The sequence below is a fragment of the Leishmania mexicana genome, chromosome 8, assembly GCF_000234665.1.
Source record: "Leishmania mexicana MHOM/GT/2001/U1103 complete genome, chromosome 8".
Lineage (NCBI taxonomy): Eukaryota > Euglenozoa > Kinetoplastea > Trypanosomatida > Trypanosomatidae > Leishmania > Leishmania mexicana.
The window spans coordinates 953,732-976,675 of NC_018312.1; the positions used below are offsets into that span (position 1 = coordinate 953,732).

Below are 22,944 nucleotides of genomic sequence, written 5' to 3' on the forward strand. Positions count from 1 at the left end.
TGCAATGTCACAGGCTCTTCCTGGAGGTCTCCCAGCGCATATCTTGTCTCTGGATGCACCCCCCCCCCACACACACACACATACCCAAAGAGGTACCCCGTGCGCAAACCATGCTTCACCTCTCCCTTTCTCTCTGTATGTCTTCTCCTTCGCCTTTTGCCATTCCTGTATCGCTTGCTGCTCATTCTCCCTTCATCCAGCCTCTGTGGCGACATCTCTGCTGTCCGGTGTCGCACCGACAGCCCAACCAAGAGACGTGCTGCTCTCAGCCGTTGGACCAATTGTGGAAAGGGCGTGCCAACAGACGAGCCTGCACGCACGTGCGTATCGTGGCCGGCCAACTCCATCCGACAACTATTCTACACCGCTTTCTTTCAGCTCTTTCGACTCCACCGCAGCGTCAACTTCTCCCGTGCATGGTGCGCGTCCGTTCTCTCGCCAAGGAGCTGCGCCAGCTGGAGCTTCAGAAGCAGACCGCCTCACCACCTCCTCCTCGCGCGGCTTCCAGCGACGAAGTGTTGGATGACGCAATACGCTCTGCCACGTCTAGCAGGAAGCCCGAGACCGCCTCCTGCTCGTCCAGCCCTCGCGATGGTGACATCCTGACGAGCGCAGCGCATGCCTCGACAACCGCAGAAACAGGGGAGGTGCCATCCTCTTCGCCAGCCTCTAGCACAGGGGCTGCCGCAGAGCCTCAGCCGACCTCGGCGTTTCCGCTTCCACGGCTTTCTCCTTCGTCCCGGGACGGTGCACACCACCGCAGCAGAAACATCCTCTACTCACTCGGCGGCAGTCGCTTTGATATTCTCATGGGGGGGAGCCACGGCGACGGCGGTGCTGGCTGCAAATCGCAGGTGCGCAAGGCGACGAAGGCGTGCACGAGCGGCGGAGGAAAAAATGGAGCCGCACCGGCGACGGCGACGCAGGAGCCGCAGCAGCGTGGTGATGCAGAGAGGAGTTCTCTCCTTGAGAACGGCGAAGACGGTGCGGCAGCGGCGAACCCCGCGCCGCCTCTCGGCAGGTCCAGCGGCATTCCGACTCGCCCACCATTCAAACGCCTCCTCGCGCAGCCGTTTAGTCATGTGCTTGTGTGCGACTTCGAGGCCACCTGCGCCAGTGGCAGTGTTCACTACCCGCACGAAATCATTGAGTTTCCTGTCGTGGTGCTGGACACGGCAACGCTGCGCATCGTGGCGGAGTTCCATCGGTATGTCCGGCCGCTGCGCAATCCGAAACTGACGGCGTTTTGCACGGAGCTGACGGGCATCACGCAGGAGATGGTGGATGTGGCGGACCCGCTGCCCACAGTCGTCGCACAGTTTCAGGACTGGCTGAAGACGGAGGTGTACCCGCTCTGCCGGATGTGGGCGAGGCACTACGGCCCCAACCGCCTCTCCCACAACCTCAAGTCGGAGCAGCGCCGCTTCGTCTATGACGAGCACACAGACGCGGCGAAGGCCAACACCTCTGCAGAGGCTATGGTATGCATGGCTACGGACGGGCCGTGGGACATGCGCCGCTTCATGCATGAGTGCAGCGTCCTGCGCGACGGGGTCGCCTTCCCGCCTGTGTGTTACCGCTACATCAACGTTCGGCACAGCTACAGCGATCACTTCAAGTGCCGACAGGCGAAGCTGACGCACATGCTGAAAAAGATGAGCATGTCCTTTGAGGGACGGCGGCACAGCGGCATCGATGACACACGCAACATTGCACGTGTGCTGGCGGAGCTCTTTGCGCGAGGCTATCGCGTACATCACGTGAGCACCATCAAGTACGCCCACCGCGGCGACGCCTTCTTGGAGAGCGACCGAGCCGCACAGGAGCTGCTGTCCGAGTTCGGCGAGACGGACGAGACCCACACGAGCAAACACGCGAACGCCCACAAGGGCGGCGGCAGACAGCGAGGCGTGAAGAAGGCATAACGAGAACGGTACGTATGTGCATGTCTGCACGTCTCTTGGGTATGCATGCGCCAGGAAGTGCGTTAATTAAAGCGAAGCAAGGCACCAGAAAGCTGTTTTGATGGACACGTTGTTGTGGATGTGCACGACCAATGTGCCTGCGTGCTCGATGCACCGCTGCCTGCCCTCGAGCTCTCCAATGGCAAGCAGCAGTATTTTGGGGGAAGGGATGAACTTTAGGGGGTGGGATTGCCTTGTGAAGGCATCCATGCATGTATCGGCGGAAAGCCGCATCAGCTCACCACGGATACCTCGGCAGTGAACCGCGAAGGTACATGCACTCTCAATCTTTCTGTTCTCTCGCTCTCTCCCGTGCGCAAGCGTATTCTCTCGGCCCCTGCCGCTGCGCTTCTTCTCTATCGTCGGCGCTCAACCACACGCGTGCGCGCCAAACCTAGCCGGTTGAGACGGCTTTTACCACAACAGCAACCCACGCATCGTTATCATCCACGGTGGCGGCAAAGAGCCGGCACGTGCTCGCCCTGCTTCCGCGCAGACATCTGTGCATAGGTATACTCGCATATTGACACACGTGTGCGGGAGTGTTAGATCTGCCCATGTGCAGGCGCTCTGACTCCCAGCCCTTCTTCCTGCTTCCATTCCTTTGTACCATTACAAGCTCTCATCGAAACCCCAAGCCCCGGCTCACGCGCGAGCCCGGCCCCTCGTCGCGCCGGATAGACATATATATATATATATACAGGCGACCTTCTACAGCACGCGCGCATACTCCAACTTCAGCGCGGCGCTTTCCTCTTTCTCTGTTGTGCTTTCCGCGCTTAGTGGTCTGAGCACTGCTGCAGCAGCGACTCTCCTGCGTTCACTCAAGAGCCCGCCTCCGTGACCATTGCCTGCGCGTGGTCTTTGGCCCGTGTGTGCGTGCGCCGTGTGTCGTGCTCTGATTGCCTTTGTATCCCAGCCTAGAGATTGCTCTGCCGTCGACTGCGTGAAACAACCAGCGTATATCTACACAACTACATACCTATACATCTCTCTCTATACATATATATATATACTTATACATGTATGTGTGTGCATGAATATATATACACATATATGTATATACGCATATATATATATAGGAGTGTATGTGTGTAGATATATGTGTACATTGACGCTCTGCTAACACTTGTTTAATAGCTTGTGGTCCTTCTTCTTCCTGCCTGCCTGTTACTCTCTGTGTGGCTGCCAGCGCCCTGACGCAGATGTACCAAAGGGAGAGCAGCGAGCGACGGCGCAGCGCCGCCCTCGCCTCCCACGCAGCATCCCCTTATCATACGGATGCATCGTTGCCTCACCAGGTGTACAACAACACTGGGGGGTCGCACGAGAGCCGCGGCCAGGGCCAAGGGTACTGCGAAGAAGAGGTCAGTATTCAGTACGGAGGGGAAGAAGACACATCCCGGCTTACATCGACGCAGAGATACGGAGAGCGCTCCTCCATGAGCGCCGCGACTTTCGCGCGTTTCGGCGGCGCCGCACCCGCAAACGTGCAGGTGGAGGGGTCTGTGTACACCCCGTGCCGCACCTCGCCACATGGGTCCGTTGCACTGCCTTCCTCTGTTGGCCCCTCCATCCGCTTGCCAGCATCGCCGGCCGGCTGCCTGAGACCCTCTTCATCAATCGCGGAGGGCGCTGCTCCTAATCCAGCGGCGGCGGCCGGAGGCGGGCCCGCCACGACTTCTCATTCTCTGCCTGTTGACCTAGACGCGAAAGTCAGAGAGACAGACGTGGTCGACCCTCCGTTCCGGAGCTCGATTCACTGCCGCATTTGCGGGCTGTTCATTCTTCGAAGCGACTGGGAAGCGCATCAGCTCACATTGCTGCATCAGCGGCGACTGCGCGAGTGTGCTACCGCATGCGGGAGCTGCAGCAGCTCCTTGTCTTGCCCGCTGACAGTGGTGGTGCGAGGTGACAGCATTAGCCAGCCAGCGGCTGCCGCGGGCTTCAGGGGTTTGCAGGGAGCAGTGATTTCTGGGGACGCGCAGAAGGCTTCATCCTCAGCGACGCCTTCTGCGCGTGCACTGGCACGGCGTAGGAAGAACCCTCAAGAACGCAGCCGAGCCACCTCAGCGGTGGAGAGGCGGTCATCATCTCACCCGCATCCATCTCGCCGCAAGCCGGACTCAGCCAGCTCCGGCACTGCCTCGTCCATGTACAGTACTGGCAGCGGCTCCACGAGCAGCAGTCAAACAAAGAGTGTCAGCAATGTTAGCGCGGGCAGCACCCGTAGCAAAAGTGCGGAGTCGGACATCAGCGCCGCACGCGGCCATTTGGACGTCAGCGCTATCCCCTACGCCACCCCTCCTCGGTCAACTGGGCAACCTTCCACCTCCGCTGCGCCAAGCTGTCCCACACCGTCTTTCGCGTTACCACCTGTCTCTCCTCCGCGCTTCTCCGCGGCATCGTCTGCATCCGCTGCCGTGCGCTATGTGGAGTTCTCGGAGGAGGAGCAAGAGGGGCGGCGCGTTAGAAAGCTGGAGGAACAGCTCAGCTCATACCTCTCTCATCACGAGCACAAGGTGCTGGCAGCGTGCGTGCGGCGGTGGTATGAGGCGATGTTCATCAAGGCAACTGCGCCCGTTACCGACTCAGATCCGCCGAAGCGAGGGGGTGTTGCAGTAGTTGTGGCCGGTGCTCCTTGCTCACCGGCGGGCTGCGTTGGGACATCGCTGTCCCCGGAAACGGTCCGACCCCACCCCATCGCGGTCACCTCTACATCGCCGCTGCCTGTCTCGGAAATGGCGCTTAACAACATCGATTCCGCGCCATACGAGCAGGGCGTGTCATCTTCCCCGCCAAGCCGCACGAGCCCGGCAGTCTCGACAGCTGCGACCGGAGCGGCGTTCTGCAGTGATGACCAGGACAATCGCCCGCACGACGTAGCGGAGGAAGAAGTTGATGACGGCGATCTAGGATTCCTCACCCGGCGCAGCAACACCCAGCAGCCAGCATCGCCGAGAAGTTCCATGCCGCACTGCGGCGAGGGCATGCAGATGAACCGCCCAGCAGCTGTCGGCGCGAAGTGCGCTGCTTCTCCTCAAGTTGTAGACACGAACCCGATGCACACTGAGCACGCCGGCGTGATGATGACCCGTGGAGAGGCCGAGTCCACACCTACGCCGTTTTTAACAACCTGCGTCAAGTCCTACGCGCGCGTTCATGTTGCGGCGGACGGCTATGTCTCTCCAGCGAAAGTTCGCCGCGGCACCAGGGATGGCAGCGCAGAGAGCGAGGCGCAAGATCTGGAGGTGATGCGGACGAAGGTGAGCTGGGTGGTCCGGCAGGCCAGTCGACCGGCTGCGGCGCGCAGCTCCAGCTCCGATTCTTCGGACAGCAGCACTGCTCGAAGAGACTGGAGGCGCTCTGTTGACTGCAGCGGTGCCACAGTGGGTGCTGCGGCCGCAGCTGCTGCTGCACGCGGGAGCACATCTGATCCCTCGCAGCTTCCTGCTAATTCGCCAGGTGGAGAAGCAGCGTGGGGGCAAGCAAGGGGCAAGGGTGCGGGGCGGTACGGCAGCAACCGAGCTCAGCCTCACCACGCCACAAAGGGTGAGTGCAGGACCGCGTCTGGTGGGCGGCCCCATCTGCCGCAACCAGATTCGGCAGCTCCTACCAACGTTACTGGATGCGGCAGGTATGGAGACGATGACGGGGACGTGGGTGCGCGCGGGGTCGGCAATGCAGCGACGTCGGAGGAGCCGCCAGAGCCGAGGCGCCGTCGGCACCGCAAGAGGCACCACCATAGCGGCAAGTCCAAAGCGGAGGAGTGGAAGTCTATGTCAAGGAGGCAACGTCGCGGTGACGGTGGCGACGAGAGAGCCGAGGGTGACTGCGTGTCACCGCGTACTCAGACACCAGACGAGGAGGAGGCCCATGCCAGTGCAAGGCACCAGCCTCCGCACCCAGTGGATGTCTCAGGGACGGGGGCGACTAGTCCTGTGAGCGCCATACTTTACACTGGAGGCAAGGGCGGCGGCTGCGACAGCGTGGAGCGGACCGACGAGGAGCGACATCGCCTCAAGGGGACGGGTGACAAGAGGGAGGGGAGGAGGAAGTCTGGCCGGCTCTATTCAAGCGACACTGCTGCTACGGCTGCGACCCTCATCCCATCTGGCGAGGCGGACACAAGCACTGAGGAGGAGGAAGGGGGGTTGTGCAAGCCGTCGCCGCTGACCTCCGAGGCTGCGGGAAGAAGGCACGCCGTTTCGACGCGGCTGGCGGTGCCATTATGCAATCAATCGAGCATCCTAGACGAGGCATCGCCACGGCGGTCATTGCACGCACCGCCACCGAAAGCAGCGACGTTAAAGAGAGACCCGTCTAGCCACGCTGGGGCCCTGAAAGGCGACCACGCTACTGCTGCCTCGCCATCCTCTTCGATCGCGCTCACAGGTGCCTCGGGAGAGCGTTCCTCCTCGCTTTCATCGTCGTCGTTCTCATCGCCGTCGTCCCTCAGTTACAGCATCGGCAGCGACAGCGACATTGCCGAGCTCGTCGCTCGCCTCTTGCCCAGCACCCAACAGCGCGCATGGCAGCTGCTCCGTCTGGGGAGCGCGGCGCCGCTACTTGGCCACTCCGCCGATGTGCCAAAGTCGCCAGCGTGTCTTCCAGACACGCAGCGCCACCATGAGCCCGACCTGGCGGCAGCGATCAGGTCTGCAACGCAGACTCTGACCAACGCCTTCATTGCAGGGCAGGGCAGCCCCGCTGTTCAGGCAGAGGAGGAAGAGGAGGCCCCGCTCGGGTGCCTGCCCGCTTTTCCACTGTCTGCTTCGGCGCCTCTGACGTCGCAGGATGTGCGCGGTCGCGGCGTAGCGACGGCAACGACGCCCATGGTCGATATCCTGTCCGGCATCTTGACCGGGGTGGCAGGCGGAGACGGTGGTCACGCGGCTGCCTCAGAGACCGGCGAGCAGAGCGCCGCACATGGCCTCCATCATCATCTCTATCGCAGTCACCCACCTGGCGCTGGCGCGGCTGTGCAGCTTCCCAAGGCGCTGCTGGCGATTCACGTGATGAAGACTGGCGCGGCGAATAGCTCAGTCGTGGCTCCGCCTGTGGATACACTCGACGGGCGTGTCTCCGATTGTGACGGGGATGCGGCGCAGCCGCCACGGGAGGAGTCGGCGTCCTTTGTTGTGGATGAGGCAAGCTCTGAGGTAGGGCTGCTGCTGACATCGTCGTCTGGTCACCCATACAATCTTGGCGGCCCAACGTGCTGCGGCAGCAGCAGGGGTGGACGCAGGTGTGCCGGCCGTCACCCCTTCTTCCGCACGGCGCTCGTTGGAAGAGAGAGCGGTAATGAGAACGAGGAGAGCAGTGTGGCCGGGCTGCCGTCAACAGAGCGCTACGACGACGTGTACCTTGCCTACGCACATGAGGCGGCAACGACATCAACGCACGGCGCAGACGAGGGGCGTGCGCAGCGAGGCAGCGGTGCTTCAGCAGAGTACGCAACTGTGGGGCAGAGCCGCAACGCTGACGATGTTCTGTCCCCATACTCGATACCGCCCACTGGGTTGGACATCCTTCAAGTGCCTCGGCGACCCTCTTGTGCCTTATCCACCGCCGTGGACGAACGCGTCACAGGCGCCGCCGTAGGTGCGTCCTCGGGAGTGCAACTTCCTCCGTCATCCCTTTCCACGTGCGCGCTAGTTGAATCAAGCGTTGTGCAGTTGCCTGACGAGGGAGTTCGCTTGCCAGCAGAGGAGGTGGCGCAGCAACGCAGTGCCACTGCTAATGCCGCCACAGGGCCTGCACGTGACTCGCACGGTGTACACAGCGAAGGAGCCGCAGCAGAGAAGAGGAGTATGCTTGGACCTGCTGGAGCTGTGGTTGCTGGGGCCGATGAGCAACGACGACTGGTAGGTAGCGGTGACGTTGCACCAGCAGCTGCCTACACATTGCATGCTGAGGTGGCATGGGCACCGAGCTCGCTCTCATCCGCTACAGGTAGTGGACCGACGGCGACGCGGACCGATGCCGGAGCACTGGCACCTTTCTGCACCATTCCACAACTCCACAAGGCCGTCTCTGAAGGACCTGACGCAGCACTGCCGTGTACGAACCGGCTCCCCGCGGCGTCCTCTTCCGCGTTCTCTAGCGGTGTGATGCGAGCCGCGAACCCGGGAGTTGCCATCGTGCCAAGCTCAGCGCCAGCGCAACTGCACGTCGATCCTTTACGTGGGCCGACGTGGAGCACGGACCAGGCATCGGAGAGGCGACTTGCTTCGCTTGAGCAACACACCTACACCGTCACTCCCACCACAAGCGCGGCCATCGAGAGTGGCGGTGATGCATCTTCGTCGCCTACGCACCCTTCAGATGACAGGTACGGTGGTACGACCAATCGTGATATCCCTCACAGTGGTCCTCCTCCCATGACGGCTTCTGATGCAGCAGGCGTCAGCGCAGTCTTGCGCGACGCTGCGGTATCACCCTGCGCCGCGCTTGTGCGCATGACCGAGCCGCTGAATACGCCGCCGTGCACCACCGCTGTACCCTGCTCCAGGGTGAACGGCGCAGGCGCGTTTCTCTATGACGTACCTTCTCTGAGGATTCCAGTGCTGCGCGCCAGAGGTGACCGAGGCGGCTCCGACGAAGACCTTCCACGGCTCGCTCTCCGCCGGCAGCTGAGAGGTACACACCCCTCGAGAGGGGCCACCGCTCAAGCGGCAGTGGTGACGGGTTCTGGTAATGTGCCGTTGCCAGCGCCGTGCGCTCTGCTGCCTGCAGCCGAATGCATCGAATCCTCCCCCGAAACCTTCGCGCAGCCTCAGCAGTCGACGCTGGACAACCACCCTGCCCACCCGTCCCGGTTGCCGCGTCTGCGGGCCGTAGGAGCTTGTATTTGCAGCCTTGGTGGCGACACCGTCGCCCGCAGCCTCACACAGCATCCCGAGGCAGCCGAAGCGAGCGCACTCCCAGACACGTTGGCGCCAGCCTCAACCGGCACCGCGCACACGGTGAGCTGCTTGCCACACGGCGTGATGCCTACGACATACCCGTATTGCTACCCGACCCTCAAGGGAGCGGCTGGTGGTGAGCCCAGCACCAAGCACGACTATCGCCTTGCGGAAGGCGAGCCGGTTGCGACGGCCCCGCGATCGACCTTAGCGGCGCGCGCGTCTGTTGGCGAGGGTCTTGAGGAGAGCGCGCTGAACCATGCCTCCGTCTCTTCTAATGCAATGACACCATTAATCGAAGGGGCAGCAGCAGGGCTTGATGCAGCACGCGACGCCTCTCCGCTGTCCTCGTCGCCATCCTCGAACTCGTACGCGAGTCCTGCAGGAGTGCACCGGAACAGACGCCAGTTGCATCATCGCCGTCATTGTGATCGGTCAGCTGCATCTCAGGAGAAGAGGTGCGACGAAAGAAGGGAGAAGAGAAGATCGAGGCAGGGAAGCCGCCGCCGCGGTGGCGATGCCTCATTGGGACATCACCGGCAACACCGTCACCATCGGAGCGACCGCCATCCCGACAAAGACAGCAACGACGAAGCGCACCGCTTGCAACACCGACGCCATCGTCGCGCGCATGCGAAGCACCGCGTGTCGCGACACGGACTTGAGAGGCCGCAGGCAGAGGACACGGACGCGACGGTGGCACAGCAAGCGCACCTTCCTCTGCTATATGCCCTGGAGGCGGCCCCGCAGCAGGGCCACACGGGTGCAGACTGCCGTGAGACGGCCTACGTCGTGCAAGAGGCTGACAAGGGGCTTCCATTCGAAGCTCACCCGCTGCACCCATACCCGGTCGCCGTCCTGTCTGCAGCAGTGGTGCCGAGCACCCTTGGACATGAGGCGCTTCCGAGAGGCAAAGGTCATTATGAGCCACCAATGGCTCCTCGCAACGACGACATGGCGCGTGCGCCGAGGCAGCACCGTTCTCATCGCCGTGGCAGCAGCAGCGCCCCGCACATCAGAGATGGCTCAAGGGATGACGACGCCGCGCTGAGCGGACATCTGCATCGGCGACCCGGCGAGCGCGAGCGCGCCTGGGGACACCGACACTGCTGTCGGCGAATGCGAAGTGACTCAGTCTTGTCAACATCCTCATCGTCGTCGAGGAGCATCGGCAGCAGCAGCAGCGCCAGTAGCGGCGTTGACATCGAGGTGGTCAGCGCTGGTCTCACTCGCCGCAGTCGCGGCGCAGCGTGGGTAAGCGTTCCGCCATGCCCGCCTGGAGACGTCGCCCGAGGCCCAGACAGCGGTAACGGTCCATGTAATGGAAAAGAAGAGGTGGGCGCTCCAGAGCGCAGCCGTAGCGACGATGTTGAGCACAGCGGCGAGGCACCGCTGCGGCAGCCGATGATGCCCATCGAGGCATGGCAGGGAGAGCGTGGGGCGCAACCGCCCTCTTGCCTTGAGTGGGGGCCAGCAGGTGAGCACAGTAGGTCCACAAGGGCGGGCGTGTATGCGTCTGAGATCAGCAGGCGATCTGCAAACGTGCAGGCAGGCATCGGCGCGAGCAGCGATGACCCTGTGGGCGGAGAAGCTGTTGATGGTAAAGGCGTCCGCAGCGTCGACTCCCACGAACCACTGGAACCTGCCGGCAGTAGACGTGTCACTGTGCAGGAATCGCCCGCCTCAGCGCCTGCCGGATCGGCGTCAGGGAAACACGCGGCTGGCGCACAGGTGCGGTGTGTTGGGGCACACGGGTCGGCTTATGTGTCCTCCGCGAAACTCGGGCGTCCCCGCTGGCCTTCCGCGGACACCGCCACGACCGGCACGGCGAGGGGGCAAGACGCCGCGGACGGGCATCCGGCGCTTCCACAGCACGGTGATCTCCTCTACCGAGACAGCGCCGGTCGCTTTCACCGCGTCACCAGCGCGGAACTGCCAAGCTTGTTGGCAAGCGAACCGCGATGGCGCACCTCACCTGAACCTTCGCAGAGCCCGTCTGCAAGCACACGCAGCCCGCTTTTCGTTGTTCACAACCCCGCACCGTCCGCGTGCGCGATTACGGGAAGGCAGGCGCGCCGTGCATGGACAATCACGAATCCCACGAACTCCCTCGGCTGCGGCCGTCTCAACCCATACTGCTCCTCATGCCGCACCAAGTACAATCTCATGTTTGTTGACCCTCACATGCGACCAGTTCAGTGGCCGTCGGCTCAGTCTGCTGAACTGGATCAGATGGGCGACTGTCGCATCCACAGCGGGTACATTTTCGGGGGCGGCGACACAGCGTCTAAGCGAGACGCGATGCTCGTCCAGCAGCGACTGCGTTCGAAGAGGATGGCGGCGTGGCCGGAATTGCCGCACACCGGCAGAGATCACCTCATCGTTCACGAGGAGGATCTCGACGGCCCGCTGCGTCAACTCGCACCGCCGCCTCAGGGGCGCTTTGTTCGCATCGCGTACGCAGAGGACATGCGACTTACCGTTGGCCTCGCGCTTCGTCGTCGAGCGCCGCAGCTCGCGGCGCCGGCCCGCCGGAGCTTCGCCCTTTCGCCGTCATCAGCGGCGCTCTCACAATTGCCACGGCACCCGTTTCCAGCTGATGCGTCCGGCGATGCACTGCGGTTGATCACATCCCCTGCCGGGGAGAGATCGAACGATTGCCCACCCGCCTCGAGCGCGCATTGGTACCCCAGCACCATACAAAGTGGCACGTGCAGCTACGACAGCTACCTTCGAAACCCAACACGCGGCCGCAACTCGCCTCACAAGGACAAGCGCTACAGCTCTTGCACTACAAAGGACGCCGGCAGTGCATCGATCACCCAGCTTGACAAGCTTGCTGAAGTGACGGCCACGGAAAGCTGTCAGCCCCCGCCGCACAGCTGTGCAGCGTTGGAGACGGTGGAGGTCTCGAAGCGGCTGGCCGGCCACGATGCCGGCGCCACCGTGAGCGCTTCCATCGCTACATCGCGGACGAACGCGGTACCTGCCGGCGATGCCGCTTTGCGCCAGGAGGAGCGCCGGATCAAGAAGGCGTTAAAGCAGCTTCTCTGGCGTGACTTGCCACAGCAGCGGGGAACTGCAGAATGGGAGAACTACCTGCGCTCGCTTAGTGAGGGGCTCCGGCAGCAGCCCGGCCTTGCACTCTTGCTGGAGCCTCTGCTTCCAGCGCAGGGAGTGGAGACCGTGCAATCTTCCCTGATAGACAACGCAGCCGAATCATGACGGTGATGCGTTACCCGTCGCTGCGTGGGGGGAGGGGAGGGGAGGGTCGAGGCGGGCGCGGTGATGGAACGGGAGGAGGCAGACTCAGCCCTCTGATAGTCTTGTTGCTGTTCAGTCTGCTCCGCGGCTGATGCTTACGTGTGTCTCTCCGCGCGCACATGTATCCCTGTCTCTGTCACCGGCTGCTTCGCAATTCCCGCATTTTTTTTTCGCTCTTCCCACTCCTGCACGCACGCACGCCCACGTGTGTAGATAATAGATGTACTCGTGTTTGCACGTGTGTGGCGAGAGCGCTGGGATCGCGTTGCTTTTTTTCCTGTGAATCCTTTGCTTTGTGTGTGTGTGTGTCGCATGGCGCCATCTCCGATTGGGATGGGTCCATTGCGTCGTCGACTTGTGTCTGCATCGCCCTCTCCCTCACTCTTTCGGGTGCTTTTGTTGCGTCGTCGCATGCGTGTCTTTGACAGCACCGCCGCAACCCTCGCCCCCCTCCCCCATCGCGCATCCTACGTTGCTCCTCGCCGCAAACGTGTGCCGCTGTTTTCTATGTGCCTCCTTTATTCGTTTGTGCACCTCAAACCGCGTAGTGACGGAAGCCGATGCCGTCGCGGAGAGATGGTGTGGGAGTGAAATGCTTAGATGGGGTGTGTAACATATCCATAGAAGCTTGAACACCGATCAAGTAGCACGAGAGAGGGGAAGGCACGTATGTTTTGAGTTGTGGACGTGCATGTGCACCAATGTGGCCATGACGAGTCAACGCCACCGCCGCTTCATCACCTTTGCATCAGCATCCCTTCTTGTGCGGTCTTTGGTGCACTCATCTCACGTGCGCCAGGTCGACAACGTCTGTGACGCTGCGCGCACGCTCACTACGCCGTCTTTTTCCTTTTTGTTTTCTTCCCCGCCCGCCAATTTTTCACAACCCTGTCGACGTCTCCGCTCTGCGACTCCATCTCTACTGCCCCTCCCTGCCCTTCACACACACACACACACACACACACACACACACACCACACACACACACCACACACGCTCGCTCATGGAGATGCACCTCGGCAAGCAGCCCAAACGCAGCGTAAAACGCACGCCCAAGGGGAATAAAAGGACGACGCCGAGGCCCTGCGTACCGATTCACGGCGGTTCTCCCTAAGCAGCAGCAGCGGCAGCACCCATGGTGGACTCTAGGCCCTCAGGCGCCACCCCATCTGGGCAGCAGTCCCTCTTCTCGGTTCTCGGAGGCGCCGTTACACGGGCAGTGCTGCAGCAGGTGCAGTGTGACGTTGATGTCCTTTGCGAAGTGTCTGCCTCGGCGCATGCCTCCCTGTCGTCTGGCCCCCGTCGTGAACCAGTGGCAGCGTCGTCACTGCAGCCTGGTGCTACGGGTGGTCATCCGCTGCAGCGCGTGCTCAATATCCTTCGCTCTGCCAAGGTAGGCGCCTTGCCAGAAGGCGGCAGCGACGAGAGACGTGCTCAGTCCTTCACCTCAATTTCTGTCCGTGATGCTCTCATCGACGCCCTCGGTCTCTTCGCCGGGTCCTCGCTCTACCGCGAGTGGGTGCAGGCCCCTCGCCGACGCATTCGGCGTGTCGTTCGTCAGCTGGCCATCACGGTAAGGGAGCGCTACCTGTCTCTGCTCGCAGAGCGCCATTCCCTCGCCAGGGAGGAGTCGGTTGATGTGCACGTGCAGCTCTACCCATCCCACACTGTGCAGCGGTCGGCTGTGCCGGCAGCTCTGAAGGAGGTACAGGGATTCTGCGCTGCGGTGACGGTGCGGCGCCTATCGACGCTCGAGGAGGAGGTGACCGCGGCACGGCGGCTGCGTCAGCGCTACATGCAGGTGGCAGCGCCAGGGCAGACGCTGTCGAGTACCCTCAGCTTTTGGGCGGACGTGTCTTATGGCGATACGCCCCCTGCAGCTCTGGTCGACTACCCGCCGCTGGGGTTCGAGGAGGACAGCAGCATCCTCACCGTCGAGGCGCTACAAGCAAGCAGAGATGCCGCCGCCGCTGACGGCCGCCGGCAACTTGGGCGCAAGACTCAGCGCCTTAGCGAAGATGTAGATGGGTCAGCGCATCCGGCGGTCTTGTTAGGCGTCAAGGAGGAGTTGTCCACACTGGCCGTTGCCCGTGAAGGGCTCGGGGGAGAGGAGGGGCCTGCATGGTTGCAGCCTCCACTGCTCCTGCGGCTGGATGATGGGCTGGAGGACAGGCAGTTTGTAGCGTCCACGACCACCGGTCGCATGGCGCCTCTCCCTCACCTCCGCTACGAAAGTGCTGGCCTGCTGGCAGTGGTGTACGTCCATAGCTCGGGAATCGCGTATGTCGGCTACCCGCACGCCTCAGACACGGCGTCGAGCGCCGAGCCTACCGACGGTCTTGTGCGACGAGCTGAGGACGTGCCGCCGGTCAATCCTTTGGCGGTGGGACCACCGACTTCACCATCTTGGCAGCAACTGCCGCCGGCGCCCATCTGCTCGTTGCCCATGAGCTCTTCCACCGGCTTCGTGCGCGGCCTACTAGGCTTAAGCTGAAGACGCCTGCCAAAATTCCGTCGTGTGGGACGCGCCCAACGTATGAGAAGCAAGTACTCGAAGGGACACAAGAGCAAGAACATGCAGGCACTAGTACGGCGGTGGAGGGGTCTCAGCCTCTCCATCATGGCTAGCGTGGCTCTCGCGCCCTCTGCCTCTGTCTCTGTCTCTCAGCGTGTGCCTGTCCGCACGACTTGGAGCAACTTCTCCCCGCAGCCTGCGCCTTTGTATCAAACGCGTGGCTGCGGCGCTCCCCCGTTTATTGTCATTATCATCTCTCTCTATTTCCCTCTGGCTTGTCCCCGCCCCACCGCTCTATCCCCACCTCTACACACACCACACACACACACACACGCACACGCACACGCGCGCTTCTGCAGATCTTCCACATCCGCACTGCATCTTTTTTTATTTTTCTTCTACTCCCCTTCTCCCTCCTTCCTTTGCTGCCAACGCGAGACACGCGCCTCCCCTCCACCGGCGCCCCGTGCTCGTCCCCCGTTTTTTTTCACTGTTGGTGTTGTGATAGTTCCTCTTGCCACACACACACCCGCCCGTCGTGTTCTCCGTCGCAGCTTGATCAGCGAGTTCATCGCTACACGTCTTCGCTTCTCACGGAATACGCCCGTCACTGGTTGTCACTCTCAGTGCCTCTCTCTCTCTCGTATTCTTCTTCTTTTGGCTCTGCCTGGCGCCCCTTCTCCAGACCTTCGCGCTGCAACCATGGCGATATCTGGTGTTACGCTCGAGGATAACGTCCGCTGCGCGATTGATGATCTGCGCATGAAGAAGAGCCGCTATGTCATCATGTGCATCGGGGCGGACGGGAAGAAGATTGAGGTGACAGAGGTTGGTGAGCGCAGCGTGAATTACGCTGATTTAAAGGAAACGTTTTCGACGGAGAAGCCGTGCTACGTGGCCTTCGACTTTGAGTATAACGACGCCGGGTCGAAGCGCGAGAAGCTTATCCTCATTCAATGGATCCCCGACACTGCGAAGCCGCGCGAAAAGATGATGTACAGTTCGAGTCGAGATGCTCTGAGCGCTGTGTCGGAGGGCTACCTCCCAATCCAGGCGAACGATGAATCCGGGTTGGATGCCGAAGAAATCGTCCGCAAGGTGAAACTCCATCGTAGCGTGTAAGCGCGTGTGTGTATGTGTACGCCCGTCTTCGATGCGGAGAGAGGGGGGGGGCAGAAAGGACACATCGAGTTAGCGAGGGACGGGGCGGCACCATATCGGCAACGGCGGCAGAAAGACACTTGCGTCCATGTCAATTCACAGGGTCGCATGTACATGTTCACGCCTCTGCCCCCCTCCTTTCCTCTCCTCGTTGAGCCTGAAGGCTTGACGTCGATAATGTGGCTGACGGTGGAAATGGTGCATTGGAACACGTCTGTGCTCGTGTGCAGTGGACAATGCGCGCCCGCCAGCCGGCGGCGGTGTGTGGGGTAGGTGGGGGGAGGGCAGCAGTATAGAGGCCGCCGGGGACGGAGGCGTCGATGCTTACCCTTAGAGATTGGAATGGACACGAACAAAGATTATAGAGGCGGACAAAGAGAGACGAGAGGGCGCGAGGGACAAAAGACTGCGCGGTGGGAAAGGTGCATGGATGGCGCAAAGCAGCACCCTCTCAGAGATGGACCGGGGTAGCACAAGTTGCGGAGGTGACGCTCCTGGGGGCGATGTGGGGTAGCACTGGTGAGCGAGGAAAGAGGGGTGGCAGAGACGTGCGGGCGAACAACGAAGGGCTGCGTCATCCTTCGTTCTGGGGGGGGGAGTACAATAACGGTTACTGACGCCACCGCAGATGCGCAGAGAGGGAGAGGCTGATGACTGAGCTTCTGACACGTACGCACCCTTGGCGTGTCGCAGTCGCCTTCGCCAGGCGCGTGTACTTGATGATACGCATCCCTTCGTTGGTTTGAACTGGACCAGACATCAGGGCCGACATACCGAGCAAGTGTGAGTTGTTGCGCTCGCCTTTGCTTTCCCTCCCTGGCTCCTCGACACTTTTTTTACTTGGCTTGCGTGTGTGCTACTGTTTCCGCTTGGCAGCATATTCACGTTGTCTCGCTGCATTTTTCATTGCCACTTCCCTCTTGCGCGTTTGCATGTTGTCTCTCCACCGCTCGGCTCCATTTATGCTTCCCTTTCTTCCCGCTCTCTCTCTCTCCATCTGGAGCGGTTACAGGGGCACACGTGGTCGTGTTCGCGCGCGCACCCGGTCTTCGAAGGCCCGCAAGGCATTCCGTGCCCAACCCACTGTTCTTGCGCTTGCTCTATTCTCTTCTTCCTTCCCTCTTCATGCGCGCGTGCTTGTGTGCTCCTCCTCGTCTTCGATCACGTCGCCTCCTTCCGTTTCCCTTTGTTGATTTCGCAGTCTTTATATATATTTATATTTTACCTTTTTCCCCGTTGTTTGTTTCATTCGCCTCTCTTCGTCCGCCTCCTCGACAGTCTGGCCCTCCTCCCCCCCCCTCTCTCTCTCTCACCCCACCTCACCCTCTTCCCTGGCTGTGACAACTCTTTCCGTCTCCCGCCGTCGCAGCCTCCGCGTCGTTCTCACCTTCGCCACTTCGCTGCATCGGCGTCGGGGACGTGGCGCTTTGCACAGACGGGCGAACATACCGCACAATGAGCCCCTCCCTCCTCTCCAAGGAAGAGCACGCGTGCTTGCATTCACACACACACACAATGCAAAATGGAGAGACTGAGGTTGAGGGACTCAACGGAAGTGCGTGTGCGTGTATCGTAGGAACAGAGTGGGCTTGTGTGCGTATGTATCTGAGCGTGGGAGCCCCCCTCCCTCCCTGTCCCCTTCCTGCCCCCGGTCTGCACCTAAGACGTCCTCTCGCCATCTCCGCTTTCTCCCGTGATGGCGGTATCTTGAATGTGCGAGCGTGTCTGCCGCTGGGAGCGAGTAGGGAAGAGGTGGGGATAGTTGGCCGGCGTTTTCTTCTTGGAGAAGAAGGTAGCGGAGACATGTGATATGGCACGTCTGAATTTTTGTAACACACACGTCTTCGCCGGCTGTGCGACTTTCACAGGCACAGTCACAGACACGCGCACATAAAGGCGTTCGTTAGCGACGGATCGCGGGAAGATGATGGATGTGGCTGTGGATGTGTGCCCTCATATTTGTGTCTTCGTCCCACTCCTCCTCACCACTTGCCCCATTCTTTACTCTCTGGATGTGTCTGTGTGCGTGGGTAGAGGGTGGGAGAAACAGCAGCATGCTGTGTGCGCGTGTATGTTTTCGTGTCTTTGTATGGGGTGACCGAGGTTGTACGTCAACATCTGCAACAAAGGTAAGCGTAGCAAGAAGAAAACGAATGATGTGTGCTGCTTGCGTGCACGTTCTGCAGCAGCACACAGTATGAACCGCAATGGTACAGTCTGCGTGTGTGTGTGTATATGTGTGGACTCATCATGAAAACAACAAGACACGTCTGCGCATGCGGTGAGGGAGCACGAGAGGTGGCGAGTAAGGGCAAACAGGGAAGAGGGCGAAAACTCTCTGGCCTTTTTCGTTCTGAGTTTTCTTTGTTGTTGTTGGTGTCGCCTCCTCTGCCGTCTGACATTTGCGTCTTTCCCACTCGGGGCCTCCCCCCTCCCCACCGCCGCGGTGCGCGCGGTCAACGCCTCTGATTGCCGCATGTGCACATACGCTCATGGCGATAGCTATGCGGCGTACCTCGTCTTCTGTACGCAATGGATGTTCTTCCTGTGCGCACATTGCCTCGCCTCTGCATGCGGATGCAGCAGCGAATGCGGCATGCCATCACCTTGCTCGAGTCTGTTGCTTACCCACCGTACCACTTTTCTCTTCTCCCCCTTGCCACCCACCCTGCACACCTTTACACTACCGCACCGTGTCGTTATTTGCAGTTCCTGCACTGCGAGTGCAAGTGCTTCCTCTCCCCCCTGCCGAGCTTCTAATCCTACAATTCTTCGGCAGCACACCTCTCGGAAGCGGCATTTCGCGCGTCGGTTGCCCGCTTCTCATCGCTGTCGGCCCCATCTTTTTCTCCTCTCCTTTTTTTCGTTTCCGCCACCAACACAGCCCCTGCCCTTTCAAGGCCGAGGAGACCGGCGCAACTCACGCACACACGCAGAAGAGCGCAAGCAAGCGAACAACAACAAGCCGAAGACGGTAACAGTGCCACGACCGTCTTGGCGTTTCTTTTCTTTTCTTTTGATTATTATTCCTCCACTCTCTCTCTTTTCTTTTTTTCTCTGTGTGTGTGCGTGTGTTTGGTCCACGACGTTGTGTGCGTGCGCTTTGTTGTTGTCTTGCCTTTCCTCCTCTCCCCCTCCCCCTACCCCCATATTTTTCCTGTATCTGACGTCTCCCTCTCTTTTCTCTATTTGGTTTTTGTTTTCTCCATCACACTGCTACATCGCCATCGTTTTCACCCCCTCCCCATTTTTTCTTTTCTGGGTTCTCCTTCGTGCGCGCTCTCCCGTTTCGCTACCTCGTTGTCATTCACCCTTGGTGTACCACCTTCTTTCTCTTTGCTGGCTACGCACTCTGGTCACCTCCCACAGTTTCGCCCTCTGTCTCTCCTTCCATCGCAAGCAATACACGTGTATCTGGGCCGTTTTGTTATCAGCCACCTGTGCGCGCCACCATTTCCATCCCTATCCCTCTCTGTCATTGAGTGACGTGTGCGTGCACGCGTCTCTCGTTCGCTTTCAGAGAAGGTCAAGGTCAAAGGTGCACGCTTACACACAAAGGGACGCAGGCAGAGAACCTGCGTCACCCCCTTCTCGTCTCACGGCGAGCAGCGGATTGACTCTCTGTTCTCTCCCATTTTCTGTCGGTTTCCTTTCTTTTGTGCGGGTGCCGTTGTTTGTTGTTCATATCATTACTTGGCTCACGCGCGTGCGTGCCGAGCCGCTCCTTCCTTTATCCTTCTCACTGTTTCCGCTGTTCTTGTGGCGTTGGACCTTGTAGCAACGATACCCGGCTCTCCATCCACTACCAAACACGCACGGGAAGCATACCTGTACCTCCCTCCTTGTCTCGCTGATCACAGAAGCTTTTCTCGTTAGACCACTGTCGCTTCCCAAGCAGACAAACACTTTGCTTTGGATTGCCGTGAGGCTACCTGTGTACGTGTGGTGAGACTTTCACTTCATCGTCGACGCTTGAACCGCACAGCAACATTACAAAATCGCGTGGGATTCCCCACCCCCTGCAGAGGTTGATTCGGCTTGCGCTCGTGAGGACGTGTCTCTCGGTCTCTGTTTTTTTGCTTTCGATCCCTTGTTGCCTCTGTTGCCCCTCCCTCCCCTCTAGCACGCATACCCATACACACATACTCATACACACGCACGCCGCAGACGAACAACGCCCCTGATATTGTCTTTTCAGCGCTGCTGTTGTGCTGCTTTTTTTTTTGATTTTCTTGTACCGCCGCTGTATCTCATCTTGAGGCGAAGACGAGGGACACCCGACTGTTAGCTTCGTAGAGTCCCTCTCTCTCTGTGTTCTTCCTTGTGTCTTCTCCTTTTGTGCCATTCTTTGACTTTCTCGGTGTTTCAGCGCCTCCCCTTTTCATTTCCTTCTTCGCCTTCTTTTCCCTCTGTGTTTGCCTGACTCCGTAGTTCTGTGTCTGCTGCATCACGTAGAGCACGGGCCTCGCCTCTCTCCCCCCAACCCCCCGCACCCCCCCAGTATTGCGTCCTCTGTTGCTCTCTCTTCTCCTCCTTCCCCACACCTCTTTGAACACTGCTCTGCTTCCCTTGTGCCGTTGTCCCTTTTTTGTGTCTGCATTTGTCTTTTCGTTTTGTTGCATCGCGAGCTTCGTCGCTGGTGCCACGCCATTCACCATACCCTTCTCTTTCGCATCCCCCCTCCCCCAGTCTTTTCCACTCCTATTGCCGAGGGCTGACAGCTCTGCCACGTCGTGTCTTTGCTGTGTCTTGGTGCGTCACTATAGTCCTTTGTTGGCGCTTTTTCTCTCCCCCCTCTGCCTCTGTCTGTCTTGCCTTAGGTTTTTATTTATTTATTGAAACGGTGTACACCTTGCCTTTCCTCAATCCGGATTTTACCGCCTCTCTGCCACAGCTTTATTTTGTGTCGGTCGTGTGTCTTTCCTCCTCGGTCGTGGTGGTTCGAACGGCGACTTTGTGTAACTTTCTCGTGCACGTTGCAGGCCTCTGCCTTTCCCTTTTCTCTTTCTTCCCTTCTTCTTCTCTTGTTGGTCGTGCCCCCACCTCCTTCTCTTTATATTTCTTCCGCGACATATCTGGCGCGGCTCTTGTGTGTGCTCTCTCGGCTTTCTCTGTGTCTCTGCGCTTCAGTCGCCGAGCTTGACGTGTGTAGTGTTGTTTGCGTCGGGGTCTGCGCGTGCGCTATTTGTACGCGCGTCGAGGTGTTGGTACTGTTGCCCAAGCACTCTGCGAGCCTTGTCTCTCTCTGTCCGGTTGTCCTCTCCCTGTGGGCTCAACCGCCCACGCCGGACGTAGAGCACAGCGAAGGAGAGTGCTGAGCGCGCAGTAGCGGAGCGCATCACGGACGAACAGCATCCAACGCAACAAGGGCAAGAAAACGAAACGAGCGCCTAGCAAGCTATACACACGCAGAGAACGGCTTCACCGAATTGGGGACGGCCCTCCCCCCTCCCCTCTCCTTCTCCCGTCTCTTCTTCTTCTTCGCTTTGACTTCGGAGGTGTTTTCTGCTGATTTTCGTATCTTGGTACACACAACGACTGTACTTCTTCCTTGTAGAGGCAAAGCAGGTGACCACCACAGCAACAAAAGGCTTCGCTCTCGCACACTCTTCCCCACCCCCACCCTTCATTGTATCGTGTGTACATAGTGTATGTCGATACATATCTATATATCTATATATCTCTATATAGATAGAAATATATGTACTATACATACCTGTATACATACATTGGCGCTTTTTTGTTATTGTTCTAGGGCGAATACCACCGCGGGACGCGCGCGCACACAGCCACTCCATAGACAAGAAAACGCTTTCAAGTGCACGCGGATCACTCGCGAACGACTCTGAAGCAGAAAAAGAGAAGGATACAATACTAACATGATAAAGGCGTAATACAGAGGAGAAGAAGATAAAGATTACCCACGAACCGACACATACGAAGTGCTCGCCACCTCGGGTCCACGCGTTCCCACGGATAGGAACACGGATATTACATCTATACCGGTGCAACAGAAACACACCATAAACAACAACGGAGGTGATACACGAAAAAGGTAAAAAAAAGAAGAGGCAGATACGCTAGCCATACAGAGAAGCGTGTACACCGTCCCTCACTGTTCCTCCTGCACGCGTCCCGCCCCCACCCCCACCCCCATTCCCAACATTCAAGTGCAACGGCAGGGGGGGCGAAACGTACCACACGCCCGATTCCTTCCCCCTGTTTTATTCTTGTTTCTGCGTCCTATCTCTTCGCGCCGCTCTTTTTTGTTTTCGCTTTCTCTCGCGCATCACACGATATTGGCTTTTGTACCGGTACCGCTTCTCGCCCTCCCCACGGACCTCTTCCACTCGTCCTCTTCTGCCGTTTCTATCCCCTTTCCTCCCCTCTTCCTTCTCTGTTTTGATCTTCTCCTGTGCTGCCGCTCCCGTCTGTCGTTGTCGTTGTTGGTTTCCGCCTCTGCTGTTAACAGTCCTCTGCGCTGCACTTCATTTTTCTCTCCGTTTTCTTTTTTTGGGGGGTTTGCTGTTCTTGTGGTGCCGCCTCGATCGTTTTCTTGTTGTTTCCCCATCCCACCCTGTCCCACCTGTCTGTGTTGTGTTGTCCTGTATTGCGTGCTTCCGATTGTGGTCTGCCGCCCGGGCACGTGACTTCCTCGTCTCTTCGTCAGTTGTACTTGTGCGGACTCCCCTCCCTGTTTCACCATCTGCTGCCGGTTGGAGGGGCCCCGGTGTTTCTACGGCTGCATTGTGCCAGTTTTCGGATTGCTTGTTGTTGTTCGCGCAGCCCCTACCCCCCTTTCCCCCTCGACACGAATACACCCTGTCTTCCCAGGAAGCACAACTCGCGCACACCGGTCGTACTCGCACGGTTGCAGAGCGACGGGAGAGAGTAGAACAAAAGAAGAAACGGGAATTACGAACAGTGACTCTCTCGGTTGCGCACTCATGCTCCGTCGAGCAGATGACGACAGCAGGGCCTGCGCGGGCACCTCCCCCCCATCTTCGCCGTACTACCGAGACGAATTGGCCTCCTGTACTGACACGGATCAGACGTTTGTGGCGGACAGCCACAGTTTAGCTAGCCCACCGTCCCCAGCTCCGCTCCTGTACGTGTCGCTGACGCTTCCTCC

General features: G+C 59.7%; 4 protein-coding genes across 4 annotated transcripts; all 4 read left to right on the top strand.

Moving 5' to 3' along the window:
* Positions 1-416: 416 nt before the first annotated feature.
* LMXM_08_29_0540 (conserved hypothetical protein) lies at positions 417-1,925 on the top strand (the record flags this gene model as incomplete). Its single annotated transcript, XM_003872460.1, has 1 exon — positions 417-1,925. The coding sequence occupies one exon, from the start codon at positions 417-419 to the stop codon at positions 1,923-1,925; it is 1,509 nt and encodes a 502-aa protein (XP_003872509.1).
* A 1,244-nt stretch (positions 1,926-3,169) lies between these two features.
* LMXM_08_29_0530 (conserved hypothetical protein) lies at positions 3,170-12,097 on the top strand (the record flags this gene model as incomplete). Its single annotated transcript, XM_003872461.1, has 1 exon — positions 3,170-12,097. One exon carries the CDS (start codon positions 3,170-3,172, stop codon positions 12,095-12,097), a length of 8,928 nt encoding a protein of 2,975 aa, XP_003872510.1.
* Positions 12,098-13,931: 1,834 nt separating this feature from the next.
* Positions 13,932-14,630, top strand: LMXM_08_29_0520 (conserved hypothetical protein; the record flags this gene model as incomplete). Its single annotated transcript, XM_003872462.1, has 1 exon — positions 13,932-14,630. One exon carries the CDS (start codon positions 13,932-13,934, stop codon positions 14,628-14,630), a length of 699 nt encoding a protein of 232 aa, XP_003872511.1.
* Positions 14,631-15,353: 723 nt separating this feature from the next.
* On the top strand, positions 15,354-15,773 carry LMXM_08_29_0510 (cofilin-like protein; the record flags this gene model as incomplete). The annotated part of the gene is made up of 1 exon (XM_003872463.1): positions 15,354-15,773. The coding sequence occupies one exon, from the start codon at positions 15,354-15,356 to the stop codon at positions 15,771-15,773; it is 420 nt and encodes a 139-aa protein (XP_003872512.1).
* Positions 15,774-22,944: the final 7,171 nt, after the last annotated feature.